This window comes from Notamacropus eugenii, chromosome 5, assembly GCF_028372415.1.
Source record: "Notamacropus eugenii isolate mMacEug1 chromosome 5, mMacEug1.pri_v2, whole genome shotgun sequence".
NCBI classification, from domain to species: Eukaryota; Metazoa; Chordata; class Mammalia; order Diprotodontia; family Macropodidae; genus Notamacropus; species Notamacropus eugenii.
The window spans coordinates 368612-390718 of record NC_092876.1 but is presented as its reverse complement, the minus strand read 5'-3'; the positions used below and the strand labels follow the sequence as shown (position 1 = coordinate 390718).

Genomic DNA, 22107 nt, shown 5'->3' with positions numbered 1-22107 from the left:
CAGAGGAGGCCAAAGTGGCCTCGGAATCCGAATCATCTAATCAGGAGGCCAACTGAACATCCTTCAAGGCAGACATATCTGAAATCTTTGCAGTGTTTTTCTTTTCTTTTCTTTTTGCTGAAACCAGAATATCCTCCAAATGGACATTACTGATAATGCAGTTGTAGGACTCTCCTTATCCTAAGGAACCCCCCACCCAAGCTGAAAGGAACTTAATCTAATGTAGGGGGAGCCCAATGGTCTAGTCAACCTTGGGCAAAGACAGATGTGTTTTCTAGATAGCCCACATGGGGGAGGTGGTCTGATAGAAGAGATGTTTCCTCATCCCAGAGATGATATGATGATGAAATGATATTAGCCCCTGTTGGAAGGGGTTAAAACCTATGTACCCCAACTCCAAAGGGAGCTCAACATGTGACTGCAGCTGCTCATGCCCGCTTTGCCCACTTGAGAGAACTAAATGCACAGAGAAATGACTTTGTCTTTCTTACACTAAACTCTGATGCTGCCAATTTCCTAATTCCATTTCAATGTGGCTCCTGCAGTATTTGACACCAGGACTAGATCATTAAATCTGAGGCTAACTTCATCCAAAAGAGATAAGGAAAGTCTAGAATTCCTGCCTTTTTTCATCCTTCCCTTTCCCTCCCCCCTTTTCTTTTGTTTACTCTTTCACGAAGCAAAGAACTTTCTCTTTGTTTCTTGCATTCTCTGGATCAAAGCCCATAGAATTTGGTCACTCAGCCCCTCCAAGGCAGGGGCCTTAGAACTCTAACGCTCCTGTTTCTGCACACCTGTAATGGTTAAGAGGAGGGATTTGGAAAGCTGGATTCTGGGGTCACAGAGTTTGGCGATCAGGGTCACAAAAGCAACTCCACTTCTAGGAGAGATGTTCCACATTTCAGTGAACTAATCTTTCAACAGAGACAGAAAAGAAGTATTTTCGCCCTGCTCCTTCTAAGCCACTGAGGGGCAGGAAGTCTTGAGAAAAGAGAGAAGACAAACACCCCATGAACAGCTTTCCAGAACAGGATGACCAAGGCAAGAAGACGATTCTGGGATCAGAGCCTGCTCCAAGCACAGGGTCCCCAAATCATGTGTGGCCATGGTACAAGATGGCTTACACCCCAGACATCATCCACCTACTTCTTAGTACAAAATCCTCACCTGCTTGGGAGGTGAACAGAGGCTCAGGAGAGGCCTGGAACCTTCTATTGTAAAAACTATGTCCCAGCCACTCAGTGTGATATGAGAAACATATGTGTGGGCATGACCCCAGGATCTGACCTGACAGATTTTTAGGAAATGTTTTCTCTTAATTATTATACATCAGCTAGGAGACAGTTGGGTCTAAGTCTCTGGCTGGTTCCCCTACTTTGTGATTGCCTTCCTTAGTTCCATTAATAATTGGAATGGGAGACCCCCAGACACAGGGATTGTAGAACAAGTGATCAAACCTTGGATGCCCTCAAGATGAGGAAAAACATTGTCCAGTGCTAAGCTGACATGGTGCTTTAAAGGATGGAAGAGAAATAGTTAAAACATTCTTCTTTTTTGGAAAGAAATACTGGAGCAGAACAAAAGAGGGAAAGGCAGATGTTCTCAGCAGCTTGGATCATTCCAAAGGGGAAAGGAGAGTTGTGGGGGGGAAGTCATAGGTGGAGAGAGATCAGGCCGCTCCAACCATGTACAGGGGCCAGACTCCAGGAAGTTGGAGAAGGGGCAGGAGGCTTTTTCTATTTAAAAATGAGATATTCCCTCCTTCATTAATTCCAAAGGGAAACACTTCCCTTCCTCAGAGGGAAGACGAGCCCTCACCCTGGGGCAGTGTAGAAAGGGGACAAGGTGGTCACTCAGTGCCCTGGCTATTGTCACCAACAGAGATGGAGCCCAGGGGCCTGGACTGAGCCCTGAGCAGAGAACACAGAAGCCTTTAGGGAGGCCCCTGTTAAGAAAGAAAAGCGGGGACATATACACAAGTGAGGTGGTGGGGAGTTCAGGCACAGGGGGAATGCCAACCAAACAGAGAGCATTGGACGTCTTCAAAGGTTAGTGTTGAGGGTCAGGCCACCCAGCAGCCTGTCTGGGCATGGCTCCAGGCCCAGGAGGAGTGTGCAGCCTGGGCTCTGTCTGAAGCCCTGTAGCAAGTTCTAATATATGTTGTCCACAGGTGCCCCCGTGCAGTACACACCAAAGACAAACATCTGCCCCCTCACCATGTATAATACACTGACCTCGCCCCACCCCCCAGGCTCCTTCCCCTCTGGGCTCAGCCCACACCCACACTTCCAGACTCAGCAGAACAAATAAAAAGCTTCTCAGGCATCTCCAAACTTTCATTTCTTTTCCTATTCATGTGGCCAGAACATCTCCACGTGGTCATCCTATCCCCCACAATCCCCCACCCAATGGGAAGCTGAGCTGAGATTGTGGAGAAAAGCTGAAGACTGCAGAGCAGTGATTCATCAGGCTGTTTTATCAGTCACACAGAGACTCCAGAAGTCAGGGCAGCCTCAGATGTGAAGGAGGCTCATTCCCCAAAGCAGATAGAAAGATAGGAGGGAGGAGAGAGGGAGGCTTTAGAGAACAGGGTAAGGGCCCTGATGAGGCTGCCCTGGGCTCGGCCCAATAGAGTCTAGAGAGGATGCCGAGGCCAGTGCAGGGGAGAGAGGCCAGGGGTCAACAGGAACAGCAGGGGGACTGCAGACTGGTTTTCTGTCTCAGGTCCATGCCAGGAAATTCTCTCAAACTGAAGAAGGAAAGACAGATTCAGAGGGGATCCTCCAAATCCTCTCTGCCCTCCAGCCTCTCATCATTCTGAAGGGCCACCTTCACCACCCAGCTAATCCTCAGCCTAATCTCCTACACACCCTCCTCTTTGCTTGGCCCTCTCTACCCCAGTTCCCCCCTCCCACCCCCTAAACCCTAAATGTGCTCCTTCCAGGCCACACTAAGGTCTCAGAAGTTCAGTGGTTTATCTTGGAGACACTAAATTACAACTAGGACTGCACTCCCTTTCCCACTCCAGTCTCTAGATCCAAGAGGAAGACAGAAAAGGCCCCCAAAAGGGTACTTCCCCCGCTCCAGGCCTGCCTCCAGGGGTTCCCAGGACTGGTGTACAGCCCCCAGCTGGGGAGACACCCAGGCCCTTGGGAAGAGATCTGAGCTGAGTCTGAAGCAGATTCCCACCTCAGCCAGCCTGTTACACCCCTGCCAGGCATCCTCCAGAGAAATGGCTTCTTGTTAGGGATTTGTGTATCTAGAGTCTTAGGGCCCATGTGACAGCCCTTTAGACAGGAAGGACAGGACTTGGGGAGAGAAAAACAAGCTGCTAGGTCAGGGGAAGCCTGGATCTCCATGGTGCCTGCTTTCTAATGCCCCTTCCCAGCCCAGCCTAACTGAATTCCTATTCCTGTTCCACGTCACAACTCCAACAATGACTGCAGGGAGGAGGAGGATCGAAGCAGCAATGTCCCCTACAATGAGCCTGAAATGGAAAAGGGAAGTGAGAGGCCATGACCCCTGTCAGGCCTGAGTCACTAATCCCTACCCTACCTTTCCCCATAACTCTCCCTCCCTCTGGTCCTGTGGGGGTAGGGAGATGACTTTTTCCCACCCCCTCCTCTCTGTCCTTACCCCACTGTAGGGTGAGGGGTTCAGACAGCCCCTTGTGCTGAACTTGGCATGTGTACTTGTGTTCCTGGCCAAAGGTCACAGACACAGCTGCCCACTTCTGGAAGGTACCATCTCCTGCAGGCCTAGTCTCAATGAACTCTGTGTCCTGGGGCTGTTCCTCCCCATCCCTCAGCCAAGTCAAGGAGATCTCCTTAGGGTAAAAGTCCTGGACCCTGCACTGAAGGGTCACCTCCCAATGGGGGGCAGTGTGGCGGGTCACTCTGGCAGAAGGTGGATCTGGAGGCAAAAGTCAGAGGCATTACCAGGCTCCCTTTGCCCCTTCCCCTCCACGGGTACATGGCAGGTCAAGGCAGGAGGAACACCCCACAATCTGAGTCATGGGGTACATGGGGTTCCTGGGGAAGGGGAGCCTGGGACTGAGGCTGAGAAGAATGGGTTGAGGGCCTTGAGGGCTGAGCACACTTGGGTGGGTCTGGAGGCAGAGGTCAGAGGTAATTCCAGACTCCCCTTCCCCCCTCCCCTCCAGGGCCACAAGGACAGGTGGGGGGAGGAGGAACATCCCACAATATGCCCCGGGGTACAAGAGTTCCCTGGGAGTCGGGGGCCTGGGGCTGAGGGGAGGCCTTGAGTGCCCGGCACACTGGGGAGAGGCCAGAGGTACCTCTCCTCATCAGCGTGTCCTTCCCCATCTCCAGGTACTTCTTCAGCCACAGCACGCAGGTCTCCTCCAGGTAGACTTTCCATCTCTCTGCTTCGCTTCTCTCTTCCCACTTGCGCTTGGTGTTCACAGCCTGGGGCACCTCTGTCCTCCATGTGAGGGTCTCCAGGTCCAGAGAGATGTAGTCCCGCCCGTCGTAGGCGATTTGGCGAAACCCGCGCAGGAAGGTGAGCTCGGGGGACACCTCGCAGCCGTACATGCTCTGAATGGTGTGGACGCCTGCCCCGGCCCGGCCCCGGGTCAGTGTGGCTGGACTCTGGCTTATCTCGGGCCCTCCGCGCCACCCTCCCCAAGGCTCCTCCCCTCCCCTCTGTCCCCAGGGGGAGCCGCTCGGACCCGGCGTACCCTCCCCACCTCTGCCCCCGTTACTCACCGCCCGCGCTCTGGTTGAAGTAGCCGCGCAGGGTCTCCAGGCCCACACGGAAAGTCTGTGCGTTCTCCTTGTGGATCTGTGTCACCCGCTCCCAATATCCCGGCTCCTCCTGCTCCATCCGCTCCATCCACGCCGCCCGCGGCTCCTCCCTCTGACCCGGGCTGTCGGAGTCGAAGCTCACGAACTGCAGATCGTCCACATAGCCCACCGAGAGGTACCGCGGCTCCCCGAGCCCGGGCCGCGTGACGCCGGTAAGGAAATATCTCATGGAGTGAGGGCCTGGGAAGTGGGGACGGGGTCGGGTCAGAGCGGGGGGCGCCTGGACCCTACCCCGATTCTTGACTACGTCACACCCCGGGAATGATCGCGGAGTCCCGACCCCGCTGTCCTGAGATGCTCCCCCCCAACCCCGCCGACATTCCCTCCCCTTAGCCGCCCCCATCCCCATGCTGACAGACCGCGCCCGGCCCTTATTTAGAGATCACGAAAACGCCTTCGCCGACAGCAGCCCAGGCAGGTCCTAGAGCCCCTGCTCTGGTCGCTGTCTCCCTCTCCCCGCCCCCACCTCTGGTCCGGGTCCAAGGTCTCTCACACTCCTCACCCTCGGGCCCCCACCTTGTGTCCTCACCTGCCCCCTTCCCCCCCGCCCCCGAAGATCCTCTTTAACAAAGCTGCTCCTGGTTCTGTCCACGACCTTGGGCGGGGGGGTGGGGGGAGAGGTAGGGTTGACCCCGGACAGCTCTGCTCCTTCTAAACGCCCCCCAGGACTGTCGCTCCCATTCTCCCTCCTCGAACCTCTGCCTCAGCTCTCCATGACGTCACTAGGGGCGGCGGAGTCCAGGTCCCTGATCACCCGCACAGACTTATTTCTGGCTTCTTCCTTTCTGCTCTGCCCAGACCTCACTGACCTGAAGGAGCCAGGTCAGGGGAGACCCTCCCTCGGCTGGCATCAGAGGGGCTTCTTGTAGGAAACCCCATTCCAACCCCACGGCCACCCCTAGGTGCCGAGTCCAGTCTCTCCTTACCCGCCCAGGTCTCCTGCAGGGCCAGGACCCCCAACAGAAGGAGAGCGCACAGAGAGCGCTTCATGGTCTGCAGGAACGGGAGCCCAATATCAAGGAGACCTGTGTGCGCTGAGTTTATGAAGGGACGAATCCCTTCCCACGGGCTCTGCCAGCCAATAGCAGGTGGGAGACAAGAAACTTCACTGGTGACTGGGCAGAAGGAGCCTGCACGAGGTACGAGACTAAACTTGAAACTGCCTGGGGGGAAATCCCCGGCTTGGTAGACCTTGGCTCTGTCTGTTATTCCCAGAAAAGCCTCTGTTTCTCTGGAGCAGCCGAGGCTCCCTCCCTCCCATCATCACTCCTGGAGCGCCTGGCTCTTGTGCTCCCAGCTCGATGCAGAGAAAAAGAAGGGTTAGAGCTAGGGTCCACCCTAACCCTCCAGTGCTCCTCAGTGCGATCCTTTCCCCTCCTTAGAAGTTGGGGAGAAAATGCCCCTCCCCCAAATTCAAGGGGTTTGAGCACTGAAGAAATCTGCAGGCTGACTTGAGACCAGGGGCTACCCCCTCAGATTTAATGACCTCCATCCCAGCTGTGACTCAGGCAAGTCTTGTAACCTCCCCAGGCCTTGTAGATAAACAAGCCAGGACCCAAGAATGCAGAGGAAATCAGAGTCCAGGAAATGGAGATGGGAATCCGAGTAGAAGAGGGGCAGGGATGTGGCCCAATGAGTAGAGCCAAGGGCCTGCAGTCAGGACAAAGTGACTTCCAATCCAGGCCTCAGACAGTTACTAGTTGTGTGACCCTGGAAAGTCACTTAACCCTGTTGGCCTCAGTTTCCCCATCTGAAAAATGATCTGGAGAAGGAAAGGGCAAGCCACTCCAATTTCTTTGATAAGAAAACCCCAAAAGGGGTCACAATAAGCCAGAAAACACTTAATAGCAAAAAGGAAAGATCTTAATTATTAAAATGGAGAGTAGTGTCATTTCACTTTGAGCTGCCTGAAATATGAAGGTGTGAATGCCTAGCTATTTTTTTCTTTTCAGAAACAATGAACTTGGGCACATTTGGTAGAATTTTCCCTCTTTCATGTCTCATACCCCCAACTGGGGAACCATGAAACTAAAGATTTCACGGAGAAAATCACGTTTCCCTGGAGAGAATCTGAGAGATAATCTCGTGTATTTTCCTGATTAGGAAACTGACGACCAAAAGTACACACTTATGTAGCCTTGAAAGTCAGCTCTGGTTTCTTCTATTTACCAAATGTAGTAGTCATAATATTGAATCTAGTTCTGATTCTCATCCTAGTTTCGAGAAAGTCCAGACATCCCCTTTCATACCGTTTATCAGCAACTCTATGGCCTCCATTTTCAGTTTGGGGCGCAAAGAATTGCTTCCTCTTATTTCAGCACTATTATTGTCATGCACAAAATTTATCCCTTCACGAGAGATGGCAAGATTATTTTCCCATGGCTTTCTCTTGTTGTGGCTTGGAGACTTGCTTTCAGGTCGTTTATAGTTGCCAGGACTTTAGAAACATTCACATCCTTTCAGCACTCATCTGTTGGCAATGGCTCTTTCACACTGGTGTCAGGTCTCTCTGGATATAAAGGACTTATTTTGGTCAGATTTGATTTATTATTTCACATATGTGCTGCTCAATAACTTTTCATATTTGATCATTTATTTTAGTGAAATAGATTTTATGTGGTTAGGATTATCTATTTTTTTCATATAGAATTGTCTTGGATTAAGAATGTTCCTTGACACAGTTGTAGAAGTTAAATGAATGGATTTTCTTCTGATCTTTTCAAATAAATATTTTTTTCACTCAGCAAAACCTCCACTTACCCTGATCAGCCTTCTTAAATTGAGAGATAAAGGAAAACAAAACCTGTTATAAACTTGTATACTCAAGGGCAGCATTCCAGCTTTGTTCAATTGCTTATTCCCCCCCAAAACCAAAAATGTATGTATATATGTATAAAATTCTGCATTCTGAATCTTTCATCTCCGTCAGCAAGTAGGGAGCATCTCTCATCCCTTTCCCTCTGGAGTCCCTCCTTTGATCTGTTCCAATGACATTGTTGTCAGATTCTTTCCCCACCAGACCCTCCTCTGTTGCACAGAGTTCTGTTTCATCTGGTTTATGGGAGATGCTTGTCTCTCACCTTCCCCCTCCTCAGAAGCCTTTGTCTTCTGGAATGTTCTCAGCTGTCTGCTCCTTGGTAAGTCTTTCTTTCTGGATGCTTGCAGTATTTTTTTCCTTGACCTTAAGCTCTGAATTTGGGCTAGGAGGATCCTGGGAGTTTTTATTTGGGGTTCTTTCCAGAGATGGGTTTTTTTGGGTTCTTTTTATTTCCATTTTGACCTCTAGTTCTAAAGACATCCAGTAGTATTTTTTTAATGTTTCCTTGAATTAAGATTTAGGGTCAGGGTTTGAATGACTCTTCAATTCTCTGTCCTTGATATGATTTTCAGGACAATAAGTTTTCTTTATAGTTTCTTCTGTTTTTCAGTCTTTTGGTTTCATTTGGATCTTATTTGTTGTGTCATGGAGTCATTGGGTAAAGTTTGGTCCATTCTAGTTTTCCATATATTTGTTGCTTGGACAAGATTCTGCCACTTTGGGGGCAAGCCTGTGAAGATTAAGATGAATTCTGTATAATTTCTTATTGATCCTATTTACAATTTATTGATTTTGTTCTGAAACTACTTTCATCCTGTAATTGCCTAAGTTACAGTTCTTTGTCTCTAAATTTGGTTCAGTGTTCAGCTGGTCTGTACTAGGTTAAGCTGAAAAATGCAGCTCTCCTGCTCAAGGAATTTTGCTAGCCTTGGGAAATGGATAGGAATGCAAGGGGGTTTGGGCCTGACATCTTCAAGCCACCAAGTTGTCCTTCCAAGATGTCTGGTTTGCTGTCCCAATGTTTGGGCCGCTATCCTGCACTTGGACTCAGGCTATGAGCACCTTTTAGTCTCACAGGAGGGGAAGGAGGGTTGTTGCTCACCTCCATTATAAACTTTCAACCAATCAGGTTGTTCCCCGACTTCAGCACTGTAATTAGGTTTAACCCCATGATATCACCTACCCTCTTCTGTTCTTTCTTCTGTGCTCCCCAAAACCCACAGAAGGGTAAGCATCTTTTTGCTCCGGGCCTCTGGCATAAGTGGAGCCAAGCCATTGACCTATTTATTGATAGGTAGCATCACCTACTAATAAGTGTTATCTTGGTCAGAGATCTGCCTCAGCTTACCCTTCTGTTAAAATCCAGTTGTGACAAGCCCTTTATTCCACTGCTGATTCTTTCTTCCACAGTTGTGATTTAAATTCCATTTTTTTCCTCAGTGAAAAATACCATCTCTTACTTTTTCTTACATTTTTAACTCTTATTTGCTGTCTTCCAGAAATAGCTGAATTCTGCCCACTCTGTGTTTTTCTTTGAGGCTTTGTGTGTTGATGTTTTGAAGTCATTTTCTTCTTCTGAGTTTGTGTCTTGAGCATCCCTGTCCCCAAGGTAAACTTTGTGGTGGGATCCTTTCTTGTCTGCTTATTCTTTCAGTCTCCTTCCTGATCCTGGACCTGATGTCAGGGCCAGGCTCTCTCCACATCCTGAAGGGCATGTCCAGAATAACCTTGTTGCTGCCTTCTTGAGATTTTGAGTTATGTGTTATTCCAGGATCTCAGGGAAAACTTACTCCAGGGACCTGTAAATGTTCAGTGCACCCGGGATGATCTGATTCCCTATCCTCTCCCCTACCCTCCATCATAGATATGCAAATTCCTGAACTGTGTTTGAGTCTGAGCAATACATCTGTGGGCTGGGCCCATGTGGAGATTCCTGATGGATTCAGCCACTATAAGCCAACTGGAATGCTATGCTGCTAGAAAGTGACAGAACTTTAGAATCCCCTGTTGTGTAAGACTATTTGCCTGATTATTCTTCTGGAGGCTTCAGACTGGGCTGGAAGAGACCTGAGACACCACACTGCTCCTGGGATTGGAACCACAAGTTACTGCTTGTCTTGAATGTATTCCCTGCTGAAGATCCAGCCTAGGACCCAGTACCAGCCCCTCACCCTGGATGTGCCCTGCTAGAGGGAGATTCCCTCAGTCTGCCCTAAAAGTCCAACTCCAAGTTGGGCAATAAGCCTTTTCCTGAGTTAATATGCTCAGCCAAGCCTCTCTTGGTCAGACCCCTTCCCTAGGGTCCACAGAATCCTCTCTGTCTGAAACAGTGCCTCTCTGTGTGGTTTCTTGGATTTCCCACCCACAGTTTAGAATGGTCCATGCTCTACATCTGCTTTTAGAAGGTGTGGATGTGCCAAGGTGGATGTTCTCTTTCCTTCTCCTTCACTGTCCTTCTTAAGTTTTTTAATCAGTGACTTTTATGGCCAGGTACAGTCTCCATTTTGAGTGCCAAGTCTTAACCTGACTTTTCTGAAGTGGCTTTCCAGTTCTCTCTGCAGTGCCTGTATAAAGACAAATTCTTCACCTGCCCATTTGTGTACTTGAGTGTATCTGATGCTGGACCACTGCCTTCAGTTGCTTTGGCTTTTCTTATCTAGTTTGTGCTGCTTCTTCACGTATGAACTGATACAGAGAGGGATGAGTACGACCATAAGAACATATATAGTGTATCTTCATTCTAGAAGAGTGTCAAAATGACATTACTATGTTCTGGTCGAGTCACACTGTGTCTGAGTGTGACTGATCAGACCAGTACAAGCTTGGAAGGCTGTAATACAGGTCAGGCACAAAGAGTCCATGTGAGCATTTGAGTGGATTCTCTAAATTTGCACATCTCGCTTTTCTTTTGAGCTACTTCAACTCTGCTTTGCTTATAGAGCACAGCACCTTCTCTGATGTGGGCATGCCATGCTGTGCGGTCTTGTGCCAGTGTAACCCTAAATAATATATATATATATATATATATATATAATTGAATAAAATATTTTTATATTTTAAATATTTATAAAATGTAATTAATTAATTCAGTTTTAATTTTCAACATTCACTTCCACAAGATTTTGAGTTCCAAATTTTCTCCCCATCTCTCCCTTCCACCCTCCCCAAGACAGCATGCATTCTGATGACCACTTCCCCCAATCTTCCTTCCCTTCTATCACACCTTTCTCTTCTTTCATCCCCATCTTCTCTATTTTCCTGTAGGGGCAGCTAAGTGAGGCAGTGAATAGAGCACCAGTGCAGGAGTCAGGAGGACCTGAGTTCAAATCTCACCTCAAACTCTTGACACTCACTAGCTGTGTGACCTTGGACAAGTCACTTAACCTCAATTGCCTCATCCTGGGTCATCTCCAGTCATTCTGATGAATATCTGGTCACTGGATTCAGATGGGTCTGGAGGGGAAGAGAGGCTGGTAACCTACACAGCCCTCCCTCACTCAAAGCAAAGTCAAGTGTAAGTCATGTCATCATTTCTCCCATGGCATGGTCTTCTTCAGCAACGAAGGATGAACACACACATTTTCCTGTAGGACAAGATAGATTTCTATGTGTTGGTGAGTGTCCCTTGGTCTGTACACTGGTTTCATGAGATCTGTTCTGTTGCTAATCCCATTTAAGATGCTTCAATTCAACAGACATTGAACGTGCATAATTGGTCACCCAATGAAAAAGGATTTATCATCAGCTGACTACAGGCAGACACAATGCTAACTTCTAACTTGGGATAGGAAGGAAGATGAAAAACAGTCCCTGTCCTTAAGGAATCACATTCTGATAGAGGAGACAGCACATATACCTCAGTTGATGCAAACTAGTGATAGAAAAGATGGAGTGGAGGAGGAGGAGGATTTACACTATTAAGCTGGTATAAATTTGTGAGAAGACAAGCGCCATGAATCCTTCTGCTTCTGTTCAGCAGCATATGAGTAAAAGTTAAGAAGCTGAATGCCAGGAATCATCCAAGGTTGGTTTGTGGCAACATGTGATGGATGGTAAATGAGCAAAGGATTTAAGTGCAGAGGATAGGGCACAGGTAACTGGGTCAAGATTGGGAAAGGAGGAGAAGGTAGCCATAGGAGAGGTTCTGTCCTGAGGTAATCCAGCTGGAAGGTGAGGTTAGAGGTTATAATGAGGATGAAAAGAAGGCTTAGCAAAAAAAATTATGCATATGGTGAGATGGAAAGGTAAAGAAGGTCATCATTCTTCATCATGAAAATGAAACGCTCATGGGTGATGGCAAGAACAAAGTTATGACCATCTTTGTGTGGTAGCTGAGAAAGTGTAGAAGGGTAGGTCATGGGATATGTGTAACTTGAGGAATTGAAAATTTAGGATCTTTGAAGGAGTATCAATATATTGATGAAGAAGAGAAAGAGTGTAAGCCAGGAAATGAACTTGTGACTAAGAAGGGTGAATGTTTAAGGGCTCAGTATATAAAAGCTATGAGAATCTGGGGTGGGTGATAATGGTATGCTAGGTGGGACAGGAAAATCTACAGGATCCCCTGTCCAATGAGTTGAGGGAGATGACTGACAGATCTGTGACCAGAGATTGCTTTCATTTTCCTCTTTCATGTTAGGAGTGCTGAGTAGAATAAATGGTCCTCTTTGAAACAGGACTAGGAGAACCAATATTATATACATTGGATACAGTGACAAAATGGTGATGATATTTCCCATAACATCAGAGGTAAAGCAAGGGTGACCAAGTCTGATCCCAAAGACAAGATAGGAGAAGTCGCCTCCCCCTTCTTTGCAGAGGTAGCACATGATCAATGTGGAATCCTACTTGTAACGTCAAACTTTTTCAATGTGTTTGTTTACTAAACTTTCTCTTCTTTTTTTATTCCTTGTTATGTGGATTTGCTCTCTGGAAAAGGAAGTTGAAAGGGCAAGGTATGTGGGGAAAAGAGAAATGGGAAAATATATAAAAACCAAAGTGATGAATAAGATTATGTTTTAAACCTTTATAGCCAAAAAGAAGAGCTTGAATTTTAGCCTAAAAACACTGAGGGCTCCAAGTATGGTGCTGTCCATCATGCCTTACTGATGAAGAAAGGTGACAAGTAAGAAATATCTCTTGAATTTTTCAATCAAGAATTCTAGGTGAATTTGAAGGGAGTACTTTCCATTTAGTGGTGGGGAGATGAAAGTCAGAGTGCATTAGGTTAGGGCTATGGAGGGCCTGCATGGTGAAGGAATGGAAGTAGTGAATACTGACCAACTTCTTCATATGATTAATAGTGAATGAAGAGGCTTTCTTTTGGGGGAAGGGAGACCTGTACATGTTTACTTGTGTTAAAGGAGTCTGGAGAGATGGACACATTGAAGATGAGTGTTGTTAGGATGTGAAGAAGGAAAGGAAGGCCATCAATGGAGCAAGGTCTTTGGGGAGTTGCTAGAGAATAAGTCCAAGGGCCAAAGGGGGTAGGTTGACTTTCTCAGAGAAGCAAGTCCCCTAATCTTTTTATACTAGAACAAAGGTGGGGAGAAAGAAGAATGTTGAATTTTTTTTCAACTCTGTCCTTCTTTCATCTGATACTGATGGCCTCAAGACATAAGACTAGCTCAAGATATTGGTACAGAACAACAGTTTCTTCACAAGAAGCCAAGTTTAATTCCTGGTTAGCTGGAAGAAGTTAAAATAAGATAACCAGTATTGTTGACAACACAAATCTACAATCCCTAGAGATGCTGATTTATCTCCTGATCGTGGAATTTATTTTAATTGCTTCCATTACAGTGATAATGTGCATTACTATTTGATCAAAAGGCACATTTCCTGCTACTTACATTATAGCTCAGGAAGATTCCAACTGGGAGTAACTGGGAGCAGGGATGGTTCTGTTGGTGCTGTTTTAACATCAGAGTGGGGGACCCCAGGGTTTCATTGGATACTAACTTCCTTATCACTTAAATGAACTGAGTGTGGGCCTGCACTTCATAGTCACTGTGTCCTTCATTCCTGATTTCTCCTCACCTGTTGAGGGACAGAGAGAGAGAGAGAGAGAGAGAGAGAGAGAGAGAGAGAGAGAGAGAGAGAGAGAGAGAGAGAGAGAGAGAGAGAGACAGAGACAGAGAGAGATAGAGAGACACAGAGAGACAGACATAGAGAGAGACGAAGAGAGAGAGACACAGAGCGAGACAGAGAGAAAGGGAGAGGGAGAAGGAAGGAGGGAGAGAGAGAGGGAGAGAGAGAGCTATAAAGAAAGTGAGCTAGAGTTAGGTGGGGGTTTAAGTTAACCATTAAAGCCTCCCATGGTGACTAGGATATGCACAGCAGTCAATCAAATGCTTATGGATGCTCAGCAATCAGTTTATTGGTACTGAGCACAGATGGAAATCATGCGAAGTTCCAAATGACTTAACTGGGGGAGGAGAGAAGGTGTCCATCTCTGTGTTCGGGTTGGAATGGCAATCAGCATCCATTTGGGGGCATCAAGAAAACTTCTAAAGACTTTCAAAATTTGGCAACCCTCAGTTTCAAATTCAGGTCTTTTAATCTCATGTAAATGACTATGAAGGAGAAAGGGCAGAGCCACGAAACGAAATACAAGGGGTGAGGACAAGGTCTTCTCCACCTGGTCACGTTGTTGGCCACATTCCTGCTTTCAATACGTATATCTGTCCGTGCTTAGTCACACACACCTTTAATCTCGGTTATGGAAGAGACTAAAGCTGGTGCATTGTTTGAGCTTGGGAGAGTGGAGTGAAGGCACTGAACATGGCATCAGGTTGTCTACGGAGGACCAACCTCCCCCAGTTTGGAAAGAGAGCAAGGCAAGGGCTGTGACAGTTAGCATTGCCTTTGGGCCTAGAAATGGCCATGGCATTTCGAGCCTGGGTAAGAGAGGGAGACTGATTCAAATAGACAGATATGGACAGATATACAGAGAGATAAATGATATATGAAGACATAGACATAGGTAGGTCAATATCTATGTACATATATCATCTGCATTTATGTCTCTATCTTATCTATCATACACACACAGAGACACAGACACACACACATCTTTCCTTTCACTCATATATACATCCATCTGGATAACAAGATGTGATTCATAAAGTCAAGCTTGCCTTTTGTCTTGGCATGATCTGTGCTAAATGAATCTCTGTTCTGCTGGCAGCTCAGCCTTACAGGATCAGAGGACCAGAGATTCAGAGTTGGTCCAACCTTCCCATTTTACAGGGGAAGAAACTAAGGGCCACAGAAGTGGAAGTGATTATAGCTAGTGAGCAGCCCAGCTGGGATTCGAGCCTAGGTTTTCTCTGTATGACTCAATCACCCCTCATTCCGAAAATGGTATAAATAATACAAATAACACTAACTATTAGGAAAAGGGCACTAGGGTAAGAAATATGTCCCTCAGGAACTAAGTGGCCCTCAGGGAAGTTCTAGTGAATATCATTCATATGAACTCACTTGACTCCAGGAAAACTTGTGGGCACTTTTCAACATCAGTAATTTCTTTTCACTCCCACCTAGTTCACAGCTGGGAACCTTTAGATCAAACTCAGGCCCAGGTAGTTTGACATTCACCATTCTAAGTGACACAGGCAAAGGAAAGCAAAGGGATGAGGAAAACATGTCATTGGAACAGAAAAAAAACAAATTGTAAAGTCACTATGACACTCGAGCCTAAATGGGTCATCCTCCTTCTTAGTGGGTGGTTTCAGAAGTGAGATCTTACAAATTCAGTGCCCCTGGAGGAAACACATTTTTTATAAGATTTAATTTTTAAAATTTTTTAAAAAAGTATTTTGTTTTCAGTTTTCAGCAATGACTTCCTTAACTTTTAAATTTTCTCCTGTTCCCTTCCCCTTCCTTCCCTGAGAAGCCATGCAATCTTATATGAGTTCTACGTATACATTCCTATTAAACACATTTTCACATTAGTCATGTTCCATAGAAGAATTAAAACAAATGGGAGAAACGATGAGAAAAACAAAAATGAAACATAGTACAAGAGAAAATAGTCTGCATCATTCTGCATTCCTATTCCATAGTTCTTTCTCTGGATGGGGGTGACATTTTGCCTCAAGAGTCTTCTGGGAATATTAGGTCCTTGCATTGTTGTGAAGGGCTAAGTCTTTCAGAAACAGTCTTTGCACACCGTGGCTGTTACTGTGTACAATATTCTCCTGGTTCTGTTCACGTCACTCAGAATCAGTTCATAGAAGTCTTTCCAGGATTTTGTGAAGTCCACCTATTGGTCATTTTGTATAGCACATTATTCCATTACATTCCTATACCACAACTTATTCAACCATTTCCCAATTGATGGGCATTCCCTCAATTCCCAGTTCTTGGCTACCACAAAAAGAGTTGCTATAAACATTTTGGTACTTGTGGAGGAAATACATTTTTAAAGTTCTTCTGAAACAGAATTGAAGAGCAAAATTTCAGCCAAATAGGGCTTCTCACTCTGTGCTGTCAGGTTGCGCATCCAAACCACAGTTTCCATGTCTTCATTTCACTTTGCAGGAGTTCATGTTTTCTGAGAACATCCTGCTTATCTGTTCTTATAACACAATAGGATTTCATCACAATTATATACAACTTGTTCCGCCATTCCCCAATTGAGGGACACCCCCTCAATTTCTAATTCCTTGCCACCACTAAAAAAAACCTTATAGTTATTTTTCTACAGATAGATTCTTTTCTGTTTTGTTTGTTTTCATCTCTTTGGGATATAGACCTAGTAATGGTTGGTTGGTTGTTGTCCTTCATCTTCAAAGAGGATCAAAATGACATCACCATGATAAAGTGAAATTTTAGTGTGTCTGACTGCGGTTGATCAGACCAATATGAGATCAGAATGCTCTACCACAAGTTAGGCACAGGTAGTTCATTTAAATATTTGGGGTGGATATCCCAAGTTTGTGCATCCTGCGTTTACTTCGTGCTGTCTCAATTCTGCTTTGCTCAGAGAGCACAGTGCCTACAGTATGTGGGCACACCATGCTGAGCAGTCCTGTGCCAGTGTCTCCCATGTTGCACAGTCAAATCCAAAGTTCTTGAGAGAGACCTGGAGGGTGTCCTTGTATCATTTCTTCTGACCACCATATGATTCCCTGTCCCAAGCAAGTTCTCCAGAAAATAGTCTTTTTGGCAAGTGTACATTTTGCATTCGAACAACATGGCCAGCCCATCAGAGTTGAGCTCTCTGAAGCATAGTTTAAATACTTGGCAGTTCAACTCGAGCCAGGACTTCAGTGTCTGGTACCTTATCATGCCACGTGATCCTCAGAATCTTCCTAAGACAGTTCAAATGGAAGTGATTCAGTTTCCTGCCATGGCGCTGGTAGGCTGTCCATGTTTTACAAGCATATAACAATGAGGTCAGCACAATGGCTCTGTAGACCTTCAGTTTGATAGTCAGTCTGATATGTCTTCTCTCCCAAACTTTTCTTCGGAGCCTCTCAAACACTGAGGTAATTCTGGCAATGTGTGCTTCCACCTGATTATCAACGTGTACATCCCTGGAAAGTACACTACCAAGATAAGTGACCTTGTCCACAGCATTCAAAACTTCTCCATTTGTTCTGATGGTTCCACATATGGATGGTGTTGTGATGGCTGATGGAACGCTTGTGTTTCCTTGGTGTGAATTATTAGACTAAAATTAGCACAGGCAGCAGAGAATTGATCCATACTTTGTTGCATTGAGTGCAGAATCATCTGCAAACAGAAATTCATGCACCAACACTCCCTCCACTTTGATCTTGGTTTGTTACCTTTTCAAATTGAAGAACATGCCATCTGTAAGGTAGTTGACCTTGATGACATGTTCATCCTCATTGAAAGCATTTGACAACATGGATGAAAACATCAAGCTAAAAAGCAGGGGAGAAAACATACAGCCCTGTTTCACTTCATTGGTGACTGGGAAGGCACGAGAGCATTGTCCATTATCCAGAACACAGACAAACATGCCATCATGAAATTGATGTGCAATATTCATGAACTTCTCTGAGCAACCAAATTTTTCCATAATTTTCCATTAGCCCTCATGACCAATAGTGTCAAAGGCCTTGGTCAGATTAACAAATGTTGTGTCCAGATCTCTGTTCTGCTCCTGCCATTTCTCCTGGTGTTGTTAGGCAGGAAACACAATAACATCTGTTCCTCAACCCTTTCTGAAGCCACACTGGCTCTCCTGTATATACCCAACTTCCAGGTGAAGGATCATACTATTAAGGAGGACCCTAGCAAGAATTTTGCCAGCAATAACTGAGAGAGATCCCCTTGTGACTGTCACAGGACTATCTATTCCCTTTACCCTTATAGAGATGGACAATGGAGGCATTCTTGAGCTCCTGGGGGATAACCTCCTCTTGCCACATAACCTGGAAAATTTCAGTCAGCTTTTTTATGAGCATCTATTCCTAGTAATGGTATTACTGGATCAAGCTATGCAGCTTCTTGACTTAGCTGTATGCTTAAGTGAGGCTCTGCTTTTGAGTGGAGTGAACACTGTTCCAAGATTCAGGTTTCAGCTGTTTTCAGAGATGATTTTGGGGATCTGTAAGTTTTTGGTTCTTCTAAGGTGGTATGATTAAGGGAGAGGTGTGTTTACTACTTTCCTGCCTTTGCTCTTGTCTTTGAGTGACCATAAGCACTCTTCTGCTCTGGAACTGTGGCCAGCTCCCTTTGTCCCAGCTTCCTTGTACCCATAAGCTCTTGTGTGCCACTGCTTCTCCTTCCCCTGGAACTGAGACCCAGGACTGCAATCCAGATTCAAATATGAACAATACAACAGAGTCCTGTGTCCGGTGGTAACAAACAACCCCTGTAATCTCCTTCTGACCAGGTGTCTGATCCCCTTATCATCTGTAGGCTGAGAGGTCTGGGAAACACCACTATCATTATTGATTTAGTTATCCCAGAGGCCCGCTGTTGGGCTGTTGGGGCATGGCTTGGCCTGGAGTGTGCTCAACCTTCCAAGTTGTCTTAGTCTGGAAGATTGTTTCACCTCATCCTTTTGTGCCTTCTGCCACTCCAGAATTTATTTTGAAGCCTTATTTCAGATTGTTCCTAGGGATTTGACTGAGAGCTCAGCTCACTCCCATCTTTTCTCCACTCTCCTGTTTTTCATATTTCTTATGAAAATTGGAAAGAGATGAGTTTTAATCTAAGAAAAATTTGTATGCTCCAAACTAATAACATAGACATTCCTGTACCCATGACATCTAAAAAGAGAAGTCCTTCTCAGAATTATGCAGCAAACAAAGCTTGTGGGGAGCTCCTCAATTCCCTTTTGCACTGGGTCTCCCTTCCACGTAGGGAATTGTTTTCTTCTTTCTTCAGCTACTACCACACCTGGGACATCAGACTGACCTCATGTTCTCCAAGTATCCTGCCTGCTCTTTCCACTCTGTAGTTTGACTTTCCTGAGCAGAACTGCATGTTCAGGAATTGACCTGAGTATCCCTGAGGCTGATCTGAGGAGACTACACAGCCAACTGGGCCAGCCAGATCAAGATAAGATGAGAGTGGAGGAAATGAAGATGTCATTTTGGATAGAGATCTTTGGGGAATTTATGTAAAGGAGCCACTGGTGATGAAGCTGTCATGCATCTTCTCAGGTCGTTGGAGAAGCTTCTGATTAGGGACACCTCTCTGAAATCTGATTCCAATTTCTCCCAGTCTCACCCCTCTGCCTCCCTGCATTCACCTTTGTCTACAGGATTTCAGCCTCATTAGATTTTTTTCCTAGTTGTTCAAAGACTCACTCACTCTATAGGGAGGAAAGGAAGATTATCATTATTCTCATTAGATATTTTAATCCTTTCAGAAGCTCCTAATAGATGAAGTGGTGCCATAAGATCTGCTTTTGAAGTTCCTCAAGAATCACTTCCTATTTCCTGGATTAACAGAAGGGAGGCCATGACATCCCCAGAAGAGAGGAACAGGAACAGAAACTCTCCAAGTCAGCGGGGAGCAATTGTGCATGTTCTGGGTGTGGTTTTAGGAGTCATTTGGAAAGTCACATGATGCCTCTGCAATCGGGAGAAAGCACAGGTTTGGGGGGTAAAGGAGCTGCTCTAGTGAAGGGATTGAGAAGCATCCTGAGATTTTCTGCCAGGGTGTTGGCAAGCCCATGTCAGAGCAGAGTGTGGCCTGGAGTTATTAGATACAAAGGGCTTCATGTCCAGACTGCATTTCCCTGGGCTTTAAAGTCCATGAATTGGAGAAACAGTTAGTCATATTTCTCCTTTTCTAGCATTACACAGGACAGCTGGAGAGGCACAGATATAGTTGGAAAACCTGAGGTTTTGTCCTTTCCTACATATATTTAAAAGGAAAACACTGGTGTGATAATGGTGGCTGGAGCTCCACAGTTTGAGTTACCTGAGATCTGTGATCATTATGTGCATTTCTTCTTTCAAAAATATAACATTTGCTCCTCTTACCTTTTAGGAAAGAATTCTTCATCTTCTGCAGTTTCAACCTGTCAGTACATTGTTGTAAGGCACTCCTGCTGAGGACGTGCCCTCTACCAGTGCAACTGGCCCGTGTCCTGCAATGTGGAGTATTGCCTCAGACACCAGAAGCTTAAATGACTCGTCCATCGTCATGGAGCCACTATGTGCCAGTGGTAGGACTTGAACCCACTTTCACCATTACCCCACTAGGGCTAGACTTCGATTGACCTATTTGTGTCCATTTTAATTGAAGGTTCTTGAGAACAGGGACTGTTTAATACATTTCTATTTGTATCCCCAGTGTGCATACCTAGTAAATACTCAAATATTTGCTTATTCAGCATATTGTCTGACTTGGGTATCTATTTATAGGGATGTTTATATGAAAATATGTTCCTAATGATAGTTTTTCTTTTCATTATGATTGCGTTGATTTTGTTCGTGCAAGAGAGTTTAAATTTTTTTTAAGGTTTTGTGATCTTCTTTATTCCTTGCATTAAAAAATAGCTCTCCTCAAAACCACAGTTGGCAACTATGGTTCCTCTCGCATTCCTGCCGATGTTTGTTGTGGTGGTTGTGGTTATGGTATGATATTAGACTATATATTCCATGAGATGGAGCTAGGTGGTACAGTGGAGAGAGCTCTTAATGCTTATTGTCTGTGTGACCCTGGGCAAGCCATTTAACCCTGTTTGCCTCAGTTTCCTCATCTGTAAAATGAGTTGGATAAAGACATGCCAAAGCAGTCAAGTATCATTGCCAAGAGAACCCCAAATGTTCTCTTTGTGTGACCCCACACAAAGAGTTTGATGGGACTGAAATGAATGAACAACAACATATTTTACAAACTCCAAAATAAGGAACTATCATCCCCAGGATGAAGTATTAAGTTCTTTGCCATTTAAAGCTCTTGAGAACTTGGGACCTTTCAACCTTTCCAGTCTTCTGAGACTTTACTTGACACTTTGCCTAAAGGGTTTTGCAAACTTTAAAACACAATATAAAAGCTAGCCACTCTTATTATTACTTTAGATCATGATGATGATGAGGACCTGTAGTTCTAACCCTTTCCTATCCCTAACACCATAATCTGAAAAGAGGAAATGATAATATATTTCCCTTATTCTTTTTAGGTCAACATCTACAGTCCCTTGAAAGAGACATCACCTTCAGAATAGAAGTTGGAAAAACTGTCCCTTGGATAAGCCCCATCGTGACTTGGAGCTCAGCTTCTCTGGGCAGGACTAAAACAACAGCAAAGTTTAGAGGGAAGTGGTGACTAGGATGCTGACTCCAGTGTTTTGTTAGCATGTTTTTCCTTAGGAATGAAATAAAGGAAATGATATGGCTTGTGATCCACATTGTCCTGTTCTTCTCCCAAGACCCTTTGATGGCTTGGATATATTTTATTCCCAGTTGAATCTAATCAAGGGCAAATTTATCTAATTCTGGTTTGTACCTAGTTAATTTTTTCATTGTCCAAAATGACAAAGTTTGATTCTATGCTTGTGTCCCTTCACAAGACAGACAAGTCTGTGACTGTTTCAATGCAGGAATTACAATGAAGAGACTCAGTGAATCATGTCATATTGCAGGGAATACATGACTTTGGGAAGAAAGTAAGATTTTTAATGGGACAAAAAATGGTTTTTTGGGAACGACAATGTGAAATGTAACAGAATGACCAGGCATTCATGGATTGATCGCCCCACCCAGATTTGGGGCCCTGAACATGTTTATGACTATCTGGATAACATCTACATGTATACATGTATACATACACACATACATACATACACACATATATACACACACATACATACATATACACACATATACATGTGTGTGTGTGCACACGGGTGCGTGCGTGCGTGTGTCTGTGTCTATAGTTAGGCTAATTCACATGGCATCAGTTCATACAGTCATTCCATGTAGTTCTTATACCCGACAGATTTTTGACCTGAAGATAAAC

At 45.3% G+C, this 22107-nt stretch overlaps 1 protein-coding gene and 1 long non-coding RNA gene across 5 annotated transcripts; one reads left to right on the top strand and one right to left on the bottom strand.

Moving 5' to 3' along the window:
* Positions 1–2315: 2315 nt before the first annotated feature.
* Positions 2316–5833, bottom strand: LOC140508101 (BOLA class I histocompatibility antigen, alpha chain BL3-7-like). Of its 2 annotated transcripts, none has more exons than XM_072615868.1 (5): positions 5753–5833; positions 4728–5006; positions 4298–4573; positions 3637–3912; positions 2316–3487 (listed from the first exon to the last, which is right to left on the bottom strand). In XM_072615868.1, exons 1-5 carry the CDS (start codon positions 5814–5816, stop codon positions 3477–3479), a joined length of 906 nt encoding a protein of 301 aa, XP_072471969.1. In that variant the 5' UTR covers positions 5817–5833; the 3' UTR covers positions 2316–3476. The 2 variants fall into 2 exon arrangements, with proteins under 2 accessions (XP_072471969.1, XP_072471970.1); XM_072615869.1 differs by having other exon boundaries at positions 2316–2749.
* A 45-nt stretch (positions 5834–5878) lies between these two features.
* Positions 5879–21490, top strand: LOC140508120 (uncharacterized). 3 transcript variants are annotated; one of them, XR_011968299.1, is made up of 3 exons: positions 5879–5965; positions 20131–20308; positions 21269–21490. It is a non-coding gene; the product is annotated as an uncharacterized lncRNA (long non-coding RNA). The 3 variants fall into 3 exon arrangements; XR_011968300.1 differs by lacking the exon at positions 5879–5965 and adding an exon at positions 18820–19908; XR_011968298.1 differs by lacking the exon at positions 5879–5965 and having other exon boundaries at positions 18133–20308.
* Positions 21491–22107: the final 617 nt, after the last annotated feature.

Excerpts from the sequence above, each read along its gene's own strand:
- LOC140508101 (XM_072615868.1), bottom strand. The coding sequence starts at position 5,816 with ATGAAGCGCTCTCTGTGCGCTCTCCTTCTGTTGGGGGTCCTGGCCCTG. Across the intron at positions 5,007-5,752 it reads CCTGCAGGAGACCTGGGCGG|GCCCTCACTCCATGAGATAT; the intron begins GTAAGGAGAGAC and ends CCCACTTCCCAG. Across the intron at positions 4,574-4,727 it reads CTTCAACCAGAGCGCGGGCG|GCGTCCACACCATTCAGAGC; the intron begins GTGAGTAACGGG and ends GGGCCGGGGCAG.